The following is a 17530-nucleotide window of genomic DNA, read 5'->3' as shown; positions in this document are numbered from 1 at the left end:
TGGTCCTAAGTCACCAAGCTGTGACTTTCAGTGAGGTGGCAGCTCCTACACTGGGGTATTGTTTGTGTTGGGAACCCAAAAGGTAATTCTTCATTTCAAAGCAGTAACAGATTCTTTCATTCCTGAGTCTTTAATTGATGAATGGTTTATGTGTGACTAAGTGGTCTCTTGATTGGAGGCGTTGGCTCCCGCCCCCCAGGAAAGGAGCAGGGATGTGGGAGGCACAGCCTGCTTCCCCAGGAAGACAGGGATGAGGGGCAGAGGTGGAGTTCTCTTTACCTCCACGAGCTGTTTCCAAAGTGGCTCCCTGGAGATGGACCTCCAGGCTGAGTTTCTTCAGGTGAACTGAATGTTTCTTTTAGAAACGATCTGAAGGCTGCTCTTAGAGCTGGGTGATGTGCAGTGCAGTTCAACAGCTGGAAGAGTAGGCGTGGTCCCCTTGTGCATCCAGAAAGGAGAACAGGGACCACAGACCTTGAGTCATTCTGAAACCCCTCATCTTGGACAGCTGGGCTGTCTGATCCAGAGCGCTTCCTTGTCTGTTAAAAGTTCCCCTTCGAGAGTCCGTTCACCCCACATGGCACCAGCAGCCCCTCTGGCCCCTGATGTGGCGGCAGTGGCCTCCGCTGATCCAGCGTTTGCTCACGCGATGGCTGCTTTGCCGCCCAGACCTGGCAAAGGCTTCTGTCCGCGTGCTTCTCTGATGGCTCTCTCTCTAGGAGCGGGGTTGGCTGGGAAAGAGAACATGTGTTTACGCTGTAATTTGTGTTGTATGGTCAACCACATCATGGGGTCCCTTCAATTTTCTCAATGGTCTTTTAGGAAGAGCCAATGAAGTGGAGGTGAAAAATGAAATGGTGGAGCGTGAGGGGAAAAGAGCAGTCTTGCAGAGCACTGAGCAAAGACAGCACAAGGAGGACCCGGGAGAGAGCTGTGCGGACCCAGAGGCGTCACATCCTGGTGACAGTGCCGAGGACCAGAGCGCCTCTGCGGACGGAGCCCCCTCCCCGGGAACATTAGTCAGTTCCGAGAGTGAGGGAGAGGCTCAAAGCCGAATTCTAGAAGCCGCTTCCTTTCCTGCAGACACCCCGCAGGTTGAGTCAAGTGAGGTCATAGACCGCGAACCAGTTGGTGAAATCCCAGATCCTGGGATCGGGCAGGGCAGTGGTAATGCTTTGGATATCGAAAACCAAAGGGAAGAATCTGCTAAGGAACGGGAAAAAGGAAAACAGGAAGATTTGGAGGCCAACTTGGAAGAGATGAGCACAAAACCATGTCAGGAGTCTGCTCCTCCGCAGATATCGGAGGCTGGAAGGGAGGGCAGTGCAGACCCTAGCAAGCAGAGTGGGAGCCCCACAAAGGCTGAGCCCGAGGCAGGGCTCACTGGGCTGGGGGCGCAGGGGGGCACTGCAGCCTCAAGTCCTCTAAGCAGTACTGATGACCCAGGGAGTCACCATGAAAAATGCCTGGTAGACGCCCTGGAGGGGTCAAACCCCAGCGCAGGGCAGGATGTAGAGAAAGAACTTGCCAACCAGGAGGTGGCTGAGCCCAGGGAGGCCCCAGTTCAGAGCACAGAGGCAGGCGGGGAGAACAAGGAGGAGGAGGAGGATGAAGGAAGGAACTTAAGGGAGGAGAAACCAATTGAGCCAGAGGTCCAAACCAGCCCTCGTTCTCCAGAAGCCGAAAGCAGTCCCCAGGAGGTGACGGACCCGAGGGTGGAAGATGCTGAAAGTGAGCCCCTGGATGTGAAAGACCCCAACGAGGAGAATGACCAACGGGGAGAGGCACCGGATTCGTCGCAGAAGAAGACGAAGAACAAGAAAAAGAAAAACAAGAAGAAAAGATCGCCGGCGCCTGTAGAGATCAAAGATGTTCAGAATGAGTTAACATTTCAGAACCCAGGTTTAAGTGAAGTAAAAGAAGAGCAGGAGAAAGACACTGATGAAAAACCGGTTGTAGATGCCCAGAACGAGGTCACTAAGAACCCAAAACAGAACAGTGTAGCAGAGAGCAGTGAAAACAGTGATGGTTCAGAAAATCCTAAAGTTGAATTGGATGGAAAACTTGACCAAGACGATGCTGCTGTGAACACTAAGGCTGGTGGAGACACGTTGGATTTTGAAGATAATATAATTCAGTCGCCAGGCACCAGTAATAAAGAATTAGACGAAGGTGCTATAAAAGATGAGGCTGAGGAAGATGCCAGTGCTCCCAGCAGTCCTCCAGGTCCAGAGAATATAGAGGTGCCCAGCAGCGCCCCGCTGGAAGATGGAAGTCCCGAGAAGGACATTAACGATGCCTCTCAAACAGAAAGTGCAGAAGGGCACGTGACGTCAGAGAATCTAGGTCAGACAGTCAGAGAGTTTTCAGACAGCATTGATCTAGAGAACGATGGCCTGGCAGCAGCAGACGAGGTGGGGGACTTTAATTCAGAAAGCAAGGAAGAGAAGACAGGTGGGACCGGGAAGGGCAGAAACAAAGAGGACTGCACCATGTCGTAGGTCCGGGCAGGGTCCTGGGGAGGGGCCAGGACTGCACAGCAAGTCAGCTGGGAGAGACTCGGAGAATGTTCTAGACCGGTGTAGATCCACCGAATGACAATCAGCCACCAGGTTATCCACCCCTTCAAGCTATATAGACTGTTACCTGTAGATTTCTATTTCATCATTAAAATGATCACCCTGATGAGGACTCTTTGTTATCAGAGCAAGTTCTAACGGGGAGCATTCCAGAAGTGTCAGATAGAGATGTATACTGTTCTGTTTCTGCTTAAAATCAAAATCCAAACATTTAGCTTTTGCCTTAAGCTGATGTGAATGTGCATATTCTTGACCAAATGTATCAGCATCTAACTGAAAGGACCAAATAGTATCCTGAGATTTCCACATTATAATTTAAGTGGTCTCGTTTAAACATATGTGCGTTCATATTTGATTTTGATATGTATAATATAACCTGTATGCTATTTTATTAAAAAAAAAACATAAACAGCAAAGCAGTGTATAGGTCACTGAGACATGAGATTTGCACCTTAGGAAAATAATTTATCACATGAGGGATAACAAATAGCTTACTTGCCTTTACCTCGTACAAGTATCTTATATTGGACCAATACTTTTCGATTTCATTCTTGAGGATACCTGAATTTATTTTGTAGGAGATTTTGACTTTGTGCCAATTATGTACCAAAGTTATTTTATACGAAGACTTTTTTTGTTCTGGAAGAGATATATGTTGTAATTGCGTTTCCTACTGCAGTATTTGGGCAGGGAGAATCATTTCTGAAATTTATTTTTTTAACCTTAAAATTAGTTCTCTTTGTATTTGTCTAATCATTATTCAGTAGAGCAACACAAAAGGACCCTTGTGCAAACTGCTGAGTAGAGTCTAACAGGATATTTTTAATAGTTGAATCACTTTGGGTATTTTGGTATAAATATTTTCATTTGTTGTTTTTCCATATATTCTTAGTGAAAATTTGTTGTTTTGATCCTCCTAAACAAAATATATATTTTCGATATGAAGAAACATTTAAAAATAATTGTAAAGGTAAATAAAAATCATTGTAAAATATTACAAAGGGATGTACAGTATGAATGCTGTGGACACTTTATGAGATCACATGACTTCGTATTGTTGTTACAAGGTATAACAGTGCAAAAAAGACCAAAACCCTCAACAAAACTTGAGGCAAACGGAAGTGTTACTATGTCATTGAAATAAAGACATTTTATAATTTTACAAGCCTGTGATTTCACTCTTGTGCTACTTGAATTCTGGTTGTGGCTACATACTGCTATCTTTAACCTACTTTTATCTACTTCTGGGTTGCTAATTCCCAGTCGGGGTTCTGTGGAGAACTCCTGCTTCATGGCCTTTGCCAGTAGTGAACAGCTCTGCTCCTGGCATCCAACCTGGAGCCGGTATTGGACTGTCCTTGAGCAAGATCTTTTCCTCAGAGCATCTCCTGTGATCTGTGGTTCTGATGAAGAGCTCAGTTGAGAAAAGTCTCCATCCCATGCTTAGGGGTGCCTACAGGTGCCGACATTTAGACTGTTTTGAAGAGGATGATGGGAATTTCAAATAAACACTGACTATTTCTGCATCCTCTCCTGAAGCAGGGGACAATGGGATGGACCAGTTCTGTCCACTTACGCCACGTGCATAGGAAACTAGGAGGCCTTCTAGACCGTCGGGACCGAGGGCCGCCACAGACTTGCAAGTTGGTGTCTCTAACTTTAGCAAAGCTGTGCTCGGACTGGAATGCACTCTGTGAAGCAGCCCTCTTTCCTACCTTTTAAGGCCTCTGGGGAAGTGATTCGAGAGCTGAAGTCACTCCATGGTGAGCTCATAAAAGCCTTTTAAGGTCTTTCCTCTGCTTCTCGTGTTATTCAACAGCACATTTAAGGGCACTGCAATACACTTCCCATCCCGCATCTGTCTCAACTGTTCACTCCTGCATTTAATCAGTGAACATGTAGCTTACCTCCTATATGGAAGGTGCTGGGAGCAAGCACATAGGACCAGCCTCTAGGGGTACGGGAGCTGAGAATTTGAAAGGGAGCAAAAGAGAAGACAAGGATTCTAAAGGGTCAAACGAGTCTTGATCATCTAAGAGCATGCATTATGAACATCAATGACTCTACTCCGAGGACGAGATGATGTTACAGCCCCACCCAGTAATTGATGCGAAGGCCCCTGAATTACCAAGAAATGGTTGCCTCTGGCATATTTGGTGTTGGAAGGCATGGGAGTAGTGAGTTGGCCCAAAAGTTCATTTGAGTTTTTCTATACCGTCTTATGGAAAAACTGGAATGAACTTTTTGCCCAACCTAATATATAAGGCAATTTGGAAAGATCGCAGTGTCAAACGAGTCACACTCAGAAAAGAATCCAAAGGTTACCGCCAAACACATCCCCAGAGTAACCTGGACCGCTGAGGTTTCACTATAATGTGGACAGAGAAAAACATGGGTCACTGATTCTTTAAATCAGAAAGCTGGAATATTTTTCAGCCTCAAACCAGGATATAGCGGCTGTGTGTAAAATGTTAATCTTCCTTTCAAAGTATAAGTAAGTATAATTTTGAGTTTATTTTAAAAGAGAAAAGTACTGAGAATTTTGAATTGTAGGCTATTTTATCACATACAAAGGTTGGGAAGCAGTAAAATTTTTGAAAAGAGTGTTCAAGAATTACTTTCTGTAACACTTGAGTATTTCTAGTTAATGGAAAACCTAGTGACCTCAGCGTTTAAATTTCCACTGTCACTGGGACCCTGGACTGCCGCTTCTGGGGGTGTACATAGTTTAGGGTTCCTGTTTTCTGTTGATAGATTCCTTCCCCAGGAGACCCCTTTGTGCAACATGCCAGCATGACCGTCGAAACGAGATTCGAAACAACAGTAAGACTCATTCCAAGCACTGGCTCCAAAAGGAAAGGAAGGGGTGTTTGTGAGTGTTACATTCGGAATACGTACTTACTCGGTGTGATCTTACATAGGGAAAACTATCAGGAGAAAAACCCCTTTCACCCTTTCTGCCCCTCTTATTTCAAAGACGTGTGTATTTTTCAAGACATGAAAGGCTTCCGCTGTTCAACTGAACTGAAACAGCGGCTGATGCAAGGAATCTGTACAGACCTCTTTGGCCCCGTACTGCTACTGCTGCTAAGTCACTTGAGTCGTGTCCGACTCTGTGTGACCCCATAGACGGCAGCCCACCAGGCTCCCCCGTCCCTGGGATTCTCCAGGCAAGAACACTGGAGTGGGTTGCCATTTCCTTCTCCAATGCATGACAGTGAAAAGTGAAAGGGAAGTTGCCAAGCAGGAGAAAAGAAGAATTGCCATCAGCAGCCTGTCCTGTCCCAGTTCCCCCTTTTATAGGAAGGAGGGGTGATCCTGGCATGGGAGGCTAGGCCCGGGCAAGACGGAAACTGACCACATGGATTAAGATCAAACTAAGTCAGTGCAAGAAGGAAGCAGAGAGAGGACCACACTCAGTGGATTTCTCGAGACCTGTCTTATGATCGTTATCTTCACAAATATGGGGGGAGATGACTTTTCTCTGAGGTGGGGCGGGGAGGCCTAAGGATGGAAGAAATTAACCTAAGGATGAAGATTATCCTCCTGAGTGTATATTATTATAAGTAAGCTGTCTACCCTCTCTGAGCCTCACTGTACTGTCTGAAATCGGGGTTAGAACCTGCCTTTTAGAGTGGTGATGGGGATTAGATCCAAGTAACGCACGAAAGAGAGGAGTGGCTGTTGCTGGTGGTTGACCTTGCTGTAGCCCCGACAGACGCAGTCACAGCACTCGGGTCCCCCAGGGCAGGGCTGGGGGCCCAGTGCTTGCTTCCTGCCCCCTTGACTGTCTATATGGTCTCGCCACTTTGTTCGTCATTTTACAGGTCTCTAAAGTTCACACCAGAAAGTGTGTTGGGATTTAATATATCGGGTGAGTGGGCCAAAAATCTCATTTGTGTACGGAAAACCCCAAGCGAACTTTTTGGCCAACCCAATATAAAAACCAGATCTTTTTTAAAAGGTAAACTGTTGACAGTGTTACTAAAAATAACTTTAATTTCCAGTTATTTTTAACTTCCTAATATAAAAGAACACTCTTGAGTCTTAGACTTTGTGACTTAATTTTCTTAAATGTTCATCGTTTGGGTGTCAGAGACTAGTGATGAGTAGGATTGCTTAGTGAGCATAAGTTTGAGACATTCTTGCTGAGTATCACAGTGATTACCAGTCAGGCCTCGCTATTCCCCTGATTTTTAAAGCAGTAAAAAAGCGGTACTCCTTTTCTTTGTTTATTGAAGTACAGTTGAGTTACAATATTATATTAGTTCCAGATGTATAGCATATGTAAAAACATAGTTCAGTATTTTATAGGTTGCACTTTATTTCCTGACCTATACAGTATATCCTTTTAGCCTTTTTATACTAGTATTTCGTACCTCTTTTCTTCTCCGTCTTGCTCCTCTCCCTTCCCTCTCCCCAGTGGTAACCGCCTGTGAGTCTGTTTCCATTTTGTTAAATTCACTCATCTGCTTGGTTCTTGCAGATCCCATATATGTGATAACACACACTGTTTGTCTTTCTCTGACTATAGTGCTCATTTTCTTTATATCAGACAATCTTGCTTCTTTCTCTTCTCCAGTTTCCTAAAACTATCTAATTTTAATCTTCTCCAATTCTGCTTTAAAATTTCCCACATTTCTCTCTCTTTATTTTTCATGTTTCCACTGTAAGACTAAAGGTCACATTACCCTTGTGTTTTTATTGCTAGCACTATTATTACATTTTAGCGTTTTTTTACTTGCTATTTGAAAACTTCTAATAGAAAAAATAATAATAAAATTGTAAATGGACCCATGAGCCTCAAATCCCTTTCTGTTATATTCAGTGTCTCTTATGCCTATGGTTATTGTATATAGGAGTATTAAATAGACAGGATAAAATGAAAAGTGATAGAGCCAGGTTTTTAATTTTTTTTAATTTTTGTTTCAGTGTTGGGTGCATTTATGGAAAGGACAGAATAAAACATCTGTCAGAAGCAATTTGTATGTCAATTAAAATGGAACTCAGAAGGACGATAAATGTATCTTACACATAACATTTTCTGCTTTCATTTATTTCGTTGTTATGCCTTTCAAAAGAGCAACTTAGGATGTTGGGAAAAGCAATTGAGAAAGCATATAATTTGGATTAAAATGAGGATAGATGACTTTGCAAGAATGAAAACAAAGGTGTGTCTTTTATGCATTATTTCCGTTTCACACATCTAATCAAAATCTGGGCAGTGTGAGAGCACTGCCCCTTGGGAATAGGAGCCTCAGGCCAGGAGTCGGTCTGACTCCGATGGCCAGGTTTAGGCAAACAGTGAGCACAGTGGTCAGGGGTGCAGCCCGGGGCCTCAGGAAACCTGTTGGGCCGGGGTCCTCATCTGTAGAGGGGGAGTGTGGCAGCAACAGCCCCCATGGGGCTTCTGGGTGGTGGTGTGAGTCTCTGGGGCACACCACAGCACACACGGGCGCCCATCAGCATCACCTCATCCTGATGTTGCCTGGGAAACTGGGGTAGAATGTGGCCCCTAAAATTCTCCCCAGTCTTAGTTTCCCCTTCTGTACTCTGGAGACTGTATTCCTCGATGCCCCTTCACAGAGACGTTGGGGGAATTTCTGGGTGCTTCCGTTCAGCTCAGTCGCTCAGTTGAGTCCGACTCTTTGCAACTCCATGGACTGCAGCATGCCAGGCTTCCCTGTCCTCCACCATCTCCCAGAGCTTGCTCCAACTCTGGGTGCTTATGTACATGCAAACTTCTGTGTCTGGGGTGGGAGGAATGACAGAAACCTGAGCTATTGCTTCGTTCTTCCTCAAAAGAAGAGCAGCTCCTCACAAGTGAGTTAGCCGGTGTGTCATCAGCACACTTAGGGCCCGTAAACAACTCTGACGTGGGTGAGTCTTTGAGAGAAATGAAGAAGATACACACATCTGGGGTAGAAACTCGGAGAGTCAAGGCTAATGAAAATGCTGGTTATATCTGGTCATGACACTTGATGTGTTTGTAATACCTTGCTAATGATGTTAAACCATGAAGCCTGTGAGATCTTGTGTTGCAGTGTGGTTTGGCCTTAGAGCTCTTGCATGCTAACCCAAAGTAGAAGATTAGCCTGCTTGCATGCAGCCGGATACTGCCCTACGAGACAAGCATGTGTGGGAGGTTGACGCGGCTCAGCCCTCCCTTGGCTGAATTCCTCCCCATCCTGTCTGTGGCCTCATTCACTGTGGTACGTGCGTAATACCATCATCAGTTTCACTAACCCCAGTGCTCATTCTGCGGTTTAGCCATCTGCTGAAGGAGGCATTCACCGAGTCACCTAAACCTGTTATCTTTCTGATTTCTTTAGATATTAGGTTGAAAAAGCTTGTTGATGAACGGGAATGCTTATTGGAACAGGTAACAATCTTTTTTATTACTTTTCGAGTTCTGGAATGGGGCACCTGAAACTGGGACCCTTCCCACTCTAGCTTTTTGCTTCATCAGGAAACCCCTGATACATCATGCCTGAAGACAATCATTAAGCCAACCAGTGTTCTTAATGTTTTTGTCCAAGTAAGACATCAGAAGTCATATCGGACTTAGAGAGGATGTCCCAGAGGTTCAAGGCCAAGTTCTGAATTTGGTACACGCTACATGAATTGCTGCTTAAATAAAAGATTTGGGTAGAAGACCTTGAATAAACATTGAGAGGCGAGGGTGTTCCTGAGACATTCCAACACCCTTCCTCATCTGCCTGCCCATAAAGGTCAGCTTTGGGGGCTTCCCTGGTGGTCCAGTGGTTAAGAATCCACCTTCTAATGTAAGGGGTGCACTATCAATCTCAGGTCAGGGAATTAAGGTCCCACATGCAAAAAAAATTTTTTTTTAAGTCAGTTTTGTAATCTCTCAGTGATCAGCACCCCTGTCCTGCAGATATATCTTGCTTATAGCTGATCCAACTTATTTTCACTGCTGTTTACCTACCTTGATCTCGTCTGCCTCAAGAAATCCTACACAGTTGTACGCTTTGGTCTTTTTCATAGTGGGATGGTGAAAGTCGCTCAGTTGTGTCTGACTCTTTGTGGCCCCATGGACTATACAGTCCATGGGATTCTCCAAGCCAGAATACTGGAGTGGGTAGCCTTCCTTTCTCCAGGGAATCTTCCCAACCCAGGGATCAAACCCAGGTCTCCCACATTCCAGACAGATTCTTTGTCAACTGAGCTACCAGGGAAGCCCTTTTTCATATGCAAGGTAGTAGTATTAAGAAATTATTTCACAATCACTTTCTAAGGAAACTCGATTTTTCTCATTTTCCCTCGTAAGCCTCATCAAAGGTATCTGCCTCACTTTTTTCAAGTTTTGAAGATTTCTCTCAAAATTGGGTAAATCACTAAATGTGGTGAGAGGATTCTCTTGAAGTGTCTGTGATCTTCTGTAACCCTGTGTCCATGGTAACTCTGTACTTGCTTTCCAAAGCAGTGTGCACCGATGGTCTGTGTATCAATGTGGGTCTATTCTGCTCCTGTTAGGGGCAGTGGGGAGGACTTCCAACAAGTCCACAGAGATTGGAGGCTAACAGGACCAGGGCTGGGAGACTCCCCATTGCACAACAGAAGATTCTACACACACACAGCTGTTCATTGCAGTCCCAACTGCTATGTGTGTGTATCTCTCTCAGAGGGAAGAAAGCCATGTAGAGGCCAACCCCTTGCAGGTGGCAAACCTGCAACCTGATGGGGTTCTGTTGGGGACAGTGCTTCTGTGCCTGGAAGGCTCCTGGTGGCCTATGTGGCTTTCTAGTGAATAAAGCAAACATAATTGTATACAGATTTATGAACTTGTAGATAAACACTTCCCTGGTGGCTCAGCTGGTAAAGAATCTGCCTGCCAAAGCAGGAGATGCAGGTTTGATCCTTGCATTGGGAAGATCCTCTGGAGGAGGAAACGGCAGTCTGCTCCAGTGTTCTTGCCTGGGGAATCCCGTGGACAGAGGAGCCTGGTGGCTCCAGTCCAAAGTGTCACGGAGAGTCAGAGCATGACTGAGTGCATACGCATACACAGATGAACACTAAAACTATTCATGGAAAGATCTCCTGAACTCAGGAGGAGTTTCAGCCTTAGAGATGATTTTTCACCCAGAGTTACAAAATAATGCATGCCTCTCATACTGTAAATATAGTCTCATTTTCATCCCTTGTACTATTACTTTCGAAGAAGAGTGCTCGGTGGCGGAAGATTTTTCTTTTATTTATTATTTGGGTTTGTTTCTTGACAAATCAAACAAGAGAGACTCCCCGTCTTCCCGGTGGGTTGTAGCATTTTACTGAATTTCTCTCCTGCTTCTTTACGTAACCCTTTACCTTAGAGAAATGCGAAATCATGGCAGGACAACATCAGACTGTGCGTGTGGGGCATGGGGTTTGACCTGACATGTTCCTTCCTTTCTGATAGGCTCTAGTCTCATTTAAAATAGAGAAATTAATGTCCTTTTTTGGTGGATGTTTTCAGATTAAGAAACTCAAGGGGCAGCTGGAAGAGAGACAGAAGAATATCAGATTAGACACTCTGCACCCGGAAGACGGTGTGTTACAAAATGGGACAGACGTGCACGTGATGGATCTACAGAGTAAATGTCAATCCTCGTGTGGAAGGAATCCCTTAGCCGTGTGTGGTTTCTATTGTACTAGTGCAGGTGGAGAAAACTGTTGTGGCAAGGAGTGGCCAGTGTTCCCCATGTCCCCCCAGAAGCCCTTGAGTTCAGAAGCAGAAAGCTGTTTCTTTGTGGGCAGGACAAGGGTGGTCAGTGGGCAGGACAAGCATGGCTCTGTCTGAGCCTAGGAAACAGAGCAGGTGCCCCAGAATGAGCACCAGGGTACCACCAGATGACTCGCGGCTAGAAACCACATTTGCTATGCTGGACAGTCTTCGGATTTGCTGACTGTATGGGGAAGTCAGAAGGTATTTTTCCATGTCAGTAAACTGAGTAGAAATGGCGGTCTGCTCCAGTATTCTTGCCTGGGAAATCCCATGGACAGAGGAGCCTGGTGGCTACAGTCCAAAGTGTTGCAAAGAGTCGGACGTGACTGAGTACACACACTCCCACAGATAAACACTGAAACTACTTATGGAAAAATCTCCTGAACTCAAGAGGAATTTCAACCTTAGAGATAATTTTTCACCCAGAGTTACAAAATAATGCATGCCTGATACTGTAAATATATCAGTGAAGAGCTGACTCTTTGGAAAAGACCGTAGTGCTGGGAAAGATTGACGGCAGGAGGAAAAGGTGTGACAGGATGAGATGGTTGGATAGCATCATCGACTCAATACACGAGCTTGAGCAAACTCCAGGAGACAGTGAAGGACAGGGAAGAACGGAGGGCTGCAGTCCATGAGGTCGCGAAGTCAGACACGACTTAGCGGCTGAACAACAGCAACGACAAAATGAGAAAGAGGGTTAAAGGGATAAAAGCGTGCCCAGTCTCTCTGCCTACTCCCCGTTCCCCCACCGTTTCTTTGTCTTCTTTGCTCCAGGGTGCTCTCCCTGCAGGGTGAGAGCGCCTCCTGAGTTGTGGGGCCACAGGCAAGAAGATTACATGGTTAAGGGCTTGGTTCCCAGTAACTATTGTTTTAACATTTTAAAAGCCCCGAGAGCTTAACAAATTTTCCTTCTCTTTCAACCTTTAGGGGATGCCAACAGACAGATCAGCGACCTCAAATTTAAACTTGCAAAATCTGAGCAAGAGATAACTGCATTAGAACAAAATGTACGTGCGCACTTTTAAGCCATCACGGGCAGCCCAGCCAATGATTAACTGAAGTTTTTTATTTGCTAGAAAGAACTCACCCTTCAAAGGCTGAGGACAGAAAGAGGCAGAGAATTTTAGAACCAAAAAAGGTCCAAAGGAGGATAAACAAGGCAGCAAGTCTCTCCAGGGACATAGGGAGGAGAGGTCACTGCTAGCATCTGGGCTGTTATTGGGCCTTCCCTATGGCTCCGACTGTAAAAAGTCGGCCTGCAGTGTGGCAGACCCCGGTTGCATCCCTGGGTCAGGAAGATCCCCTAGAGAAGGGAATGGCAACCCACTCCAGTAATCTTGCCGGGAGAATCCTACAGGTGGAGGAGCCTTGTGGGCTACAGCCCATGGGGTCACAGGGTCAGACACAATCGATGCCAATCCTTCACAGGGCTTCCCTGGTAACTCAGAGGTGAAGAATCCACCTGCCAGTGCAGGAGATGTGGGTTTAATCCCAGGGTCACGACAATCCCCTGGAGAAGGAACTGGCAACCCACTCCTGTATTCTTGCCTGAGAAATCCCATGGTCAGAGAAGCCTGGTGGGCTGCAGTCCACAGGGTTGCAAGAGTCAGGCATGACTTACAGTCCTTTATAAACAAGGTTAGTTGAAGAAAGTACCTAATGTGGCTGGGGAGTTTTCTTGAAAGTTCTTTAAAAAAAAGAACTGGTTAATTACCAAACACTTGATGCAGGTGTCTCCCTGTTGCCTGGGTTTTTCCTCTTTCCCTCCCAGCCCGGGGCTCACTCTGATCTCCTGATTGGGGCACTCATACCTCTAGTGTGGGACAGACTGTGTCCTAACAGAAGGGAGAAATAAAAACAGGTCCTCTTGCCCCCTCCATCGGGGGTATACGTGGCTGGAACTGCTGAGAATTTTTGTAGAAACAAAAATGAGAAGCCCACCTCCAAAGCAATGTGTGTTTGGAAGCATGCCTTTGAGGGCGGCAGAATCCATCTCCAGCCCCAGATGCCACCCGAAACCGCCTCCCGTCCCCTACTCTCTGAGTCCCTTGTCTCTCTCCTCCCTTCCTGCTTCCTTACCCCACCACCTCTGGGAGAGATCGGACAGGAGCTGAGGTCCTGCCGTTGCTTTGCCAGGCTGTTCTGCAGGATCAACCCTCATCAGAGAGGGTGGTGTCCCAGGGTCAGCACGGTGGGAACTGCACTTGGGACAAGGGTCAGAGAGGAAATGAGTCCCTGATAGGTGCCAGTACTGGGTTGCTCATAAGTGTGAACAAACAGCTTGCATGGCTAGAACTTACGGGACAGCTCCACACCCTGCTGCAGTGTCTTCTTTCCTTTTATTACTTTACACCCTCGGATCACAAATATAAGCAAGCAGTCGGGGAGAGAAAACAGACCTATCAATTTATACACGTGATTTTTTTTTTTTCCTTTCCTTCCAGGTCATAAGGTTAGAAAGTCAAGTATCACGTTATAAACAGGCTGCTGAAAATGCTGAAAAAATAGAAGATGAACTTAAGGCTGAAAAACGGAAACTCCAAAGAGAGGTAAATTTTCTAGGCTATTTCTAGGAAAAGAATGGGTAAATAGTATTCTGGTTGGGAGAGCAGGGTGAGGATGTGCTGCCCGGAAGTCTGCTGCTAAACCATTCATTGTCACGTCTTCCGGGCCACTCTGAGGGGCCTTGCTCACATCGTAAAGGAAACTGTAGTTCAGTTAGGAGCTTAGGGCCAGAATCAACCATCAGTCATTTTTCTGTCTGCAGTGACTGCAGCTATCATGCTGCCATCCTCTGGGTTCCCCTAAAGAATCTCTCATTCTGTTTTTTGCTCACGTGTGTGCTTAGTCGTTCCCACTCTTTTGCGACCCCATGGACTATAGCCCACCAGGCTCCTCTGCCCATGGGATTTCCCCTGCAAGAATACTGGAGCGGGTTGCCATTTCCTTCTCCAGGGAATCTTCCCAACCCAGGGATCAAACCCATGTCTCCTGCCTTTCCTGCATTGCAGGTGGATTCTTTGCCACTGAGCCACTGAGGAAGCTCAGGATTTTTTGGCTTTTGGGTGATTTTTTGTTTCCCTCTAGCTGCTCTGCTGTTCTCTTTCCTTTGATTTTCTACATCTCACACAAATACATGTGGGTTTACTGCTATTTATTCTGCTTGAGATGTGTTGTGTTTCTTTCATCTGTGACATCTCTTTTCTAAATAAATGCTGGAAAATATTCAACCATGATCTCCTTAAGTGACTCCTCTGGCCGCGAGTCCACCTTCCTCCTGGGACTCTGATCAGAGGATACCAGACCTGCTCATGGACGCTCTGGTATATCTCTGCCCCATTTGTCATTTCCATTTCCTGTCTCCTTACTTCCCAATGTTGCAAAATGTACCGTTTTTAGAGATCTTCCAGTTCGCCTCCTTTTGTGTTCTGAAATAGACTCATCCCTGATAGTTCCTTTGTTGATCATAGCCTCATTTCATGAAAGATTTCGTGTGCAGCTGGTCTGTTTTCCACACTGATGACCAAAGCATGTTCAGTCTTTGAGGTCTGTTTCTGTTGTTTATTGCTTCTGTTGACTCAAATGGTTCGTCCCATCCTGTCTTTGGTGTCTCATAAGGTTGTCTCATGCTTGATTTGAATGTATAGGAATACTCCAGGCTCGCCTTGGGGAAATTTCCACTGAGGGGCTTGCTTCTGTGTCTGCTGGTGAAAGCCAGGGCAGGGGAGTTTCACCTGTCTCAGAACCCCACCCAGCCACCTGGAGGGTTTTGGATCAGAACCAGAACCACAGACTCTGTTCGGACAATGCGTGTCTCCACGGTCACAGGGCTGTGAACCCCCACCTTGGGGCACCCTCGCTCTGCACGCTGCCTGCTGATCCAGGCAGCTCCCTACTGACGTGGCCGCTGCCCTGTCTCCCAGGCTCTGTGGCCCTGGCTCCTGGGTACAACCATCCTGGCCTCAGGCATTCTCGCTTTGGTTTCTGGGGCAGAACCCAGAAACCCAGCGGCACAGGGCTGTGGGGAGCGCCCCTTCCAGCTGGTCTGGCTCAGCTCTTGATTATGTGTGTGTTTGCCTCACCTTCTGCGAGACCACCAGGATCCCCAAGACTGTGCCATGTCTGGGTCTAGTTCCCGAGGGAGGGTCCCTAAGTTACTCATGAAGCTAGAATCTCGTGCCTTGTGTTACTTCTTAAATTAAGAAGTATACATATACACACCTGTAGGTCTGTGTATATTTTCAGGATCTTGGTGGGTCTGGGTCATCACTGTGATTTTCAGTGGGGTTGGAATCAAAGCTTGCTGACTTTCACCTTTGTTTTCAGCTTCGCTCTGCACTGGACAAAACAGAAGAGCTCGAGGTGAGCAACGGCCACTTAGTGAAGCGTCTGGAGAAGATGAAAGCCAACAGGAGTGTCCTCTTGTCCCAGCAGTGAAGGCCGGTTCTGAACAGGACACGGATGGGTGGGTGGAGAGCATGGGTGCGTCGGCTGGTCTGTTGCTGCCCAGGAGCGCTGCTTCTTCCCCTGCTTCTCAGAGAGCACCCCGGGGAGCACCCTGCTTTTGCCTGGAGCCCAAGCAGCCATGAGATGCCTCTGTCTGCAGACTGAGACCGGGTCCGGGGCAGCCGCTCTGCACCTGCAGGCCGTTTAGTAAGCACACTGGGCCATGGAGCTCTGTTTCCGACAATGCAGCAGCCTCTTCACGCCGTTTAAAATGGTGATTGGAATAAAGACAAATGTGGGACTCGAGTTCTTTTTCCATGTGTCTTGCTGAACATTAAGGGGAAATGTTTCACTGTTGGGACTTCCTTTCGTGGCAGAATCTGCAATTTGAGTGACTTCAGTAGTATCTCTTAGTCTACGCTTTTCATACACAAAACACTGTGGAACCACAAGCCATTACCAAGCAAAACTCTTTCACTAGAAACAAGTGGATGGTCTAGAAGTAAAAGTGACCTTAAGAAGACTCTTTCCAGGCAACAATGAAGCTTTTCTAAGGGATTTTTGCATCAGTTCAATCAAACGAATACTTTTTCCCAGGGTAATTAGGCAACAGCTTCACTGAAAAATGACAGCTTTTCATTCGCATTATTGAATCCTTATATTTGGAAAATTGAAGTTGTTAACTTCTTTTAAAGAATGTACTATTAGAGAAATTAAAAATTGAAATGTTGAAAGACTTCAGCAATGTGGTTTTTATTTTTCCCACTGAGAAAGAAGATCTTTAACTATTTTATACTAATTTTTCTGTATATTTTGGGACACTTTTTCATTTTCTCAGCATTATCAAATCAACCCATATTTCTTTCCCTCTTTAATAAAGAAGGTGTATTCACAGTAAATAGGAATAGAACACAATAAGAATCAACACTCTTAGAATAAAAAGTTTAACTGAAGACGTTACAGACCAGAGTAGAGACAACTCTAATATCTTCAAGGACAAAAGTAGAAGTCATTTCGATACTTGCTAATTTGGGGTTATTCTTTGTACATGTTGGGTTTCAGATAATGCTGGTTTAGCAGGCCAGCCTTCAGGGTATTAGCAAGTGCAAACCAAGATAATATCATCCGTATGTATCCCTAGTGTTGACAGTTGGAGAGGGCTGAGGTAGGAGACACAAGTTGTGTGTATATAATTAAGAAAACATTCTGAACAGGGTGCTAGAGGTCTGGGGTGCACAAGGCTGCATTTCACTGGGTAAGAGAAATTTGGTCTCCTTGTGCCGAGAATATTTTACAGTGCTATCTGCATGAAATATTCAAATAAACACATTGAGGTATTATAGGAGTACATAGAAGAAATCATTTCAGCAGAATCAATCTGTTGACACCAAGCAGATGTGCTAATGTGTAGTAACAGAAGTGACCCCCACGCCTGAGGTGCACACACAGCACAACAGTAAGATCTTGCCTGATGAAACAGGGAAAGCGAAATGTGGTCAAGACAGGAAGTCAAAGAGGAAGGCCAAGGAGTTCTGTTTAGGCCTCATCAATTTTGAGAAGCTACAGAAACGTAAAAACAGCTGTGTGATGGAGGAGTGAGTACTTCCTGACCACTCTGTTTAAAATCAGCCTTCAACAATCCCCATTCCCTTTCCTGACTCATTTTTCTCAACTTACTGTCTAAGAAACAAGATATCTCATTTTATTTACCATCTCTCACTGGGCTTCCCTTGTGGCTCAGCTGGTAGAGAATCTGCCTGCAATACAGGAGACCTGG

The 17530-nt window shown here is 45.8% G+C and overlaps 1 protein-coding gene across 50 annotated transcripts in view; it reads left to right on the top strand.

Moving 5' to 3' along the window:
- LRRFIP1 (LRR binding FLII interacting protein 1) overlaps nt 1–16494 on the top strand; it is a 161930-nt gene extending 145436 nt beyond the window's left edge. For 34 of the 50 annotated variants that reach the window (XM_069584397.1, XM_069584314.1, XM_069584353.1 and 31 more), the window contains one exon: nt 823–3744. In XM_069584397.1, coding sequence (XP_069440498.1) covers nt 823–2501 — 1679 coding nt within the window. In that variant the 3' untranslated portion in view covers nt 2502–3744. Of the gene's footprint in view, nt 1–822; nt 3745–8911; nt 8962–11055; nt 11174–12234; nt 12315–13751; nt 13857–15633 lie in introns of those variants that run through there. The other 16 variants (XM_069584498.1, XM_069584501.1, XM_069584520.1 and 13 more) reach the window with 2 other exon arrangements.
- Nucleotides 16495–17530: the final 1036 nt, after the last annotated feature.

This window comes from Ovis canadensis, chromosome 1, assembly GCF_042477335.2.
Source record: "Ovis canadensis isolate MfBH-ARS-UI-01 breed Bighorn chromosome 1, ARS-UI_OviCan_v2, whole genome shotgun sequence".
NCBI classification, from domain to species: domain Eukaryota; kingdom Metazoa; phylum Chordata; class Mammalia; order Artiodactyla; family Bovidae; genus Ovis; species Ovis canadensis.
Note: the sequence above shows the minus strand (reverse complement) of the source record. Positions and strands in the feature narration are given on the sequence as shown.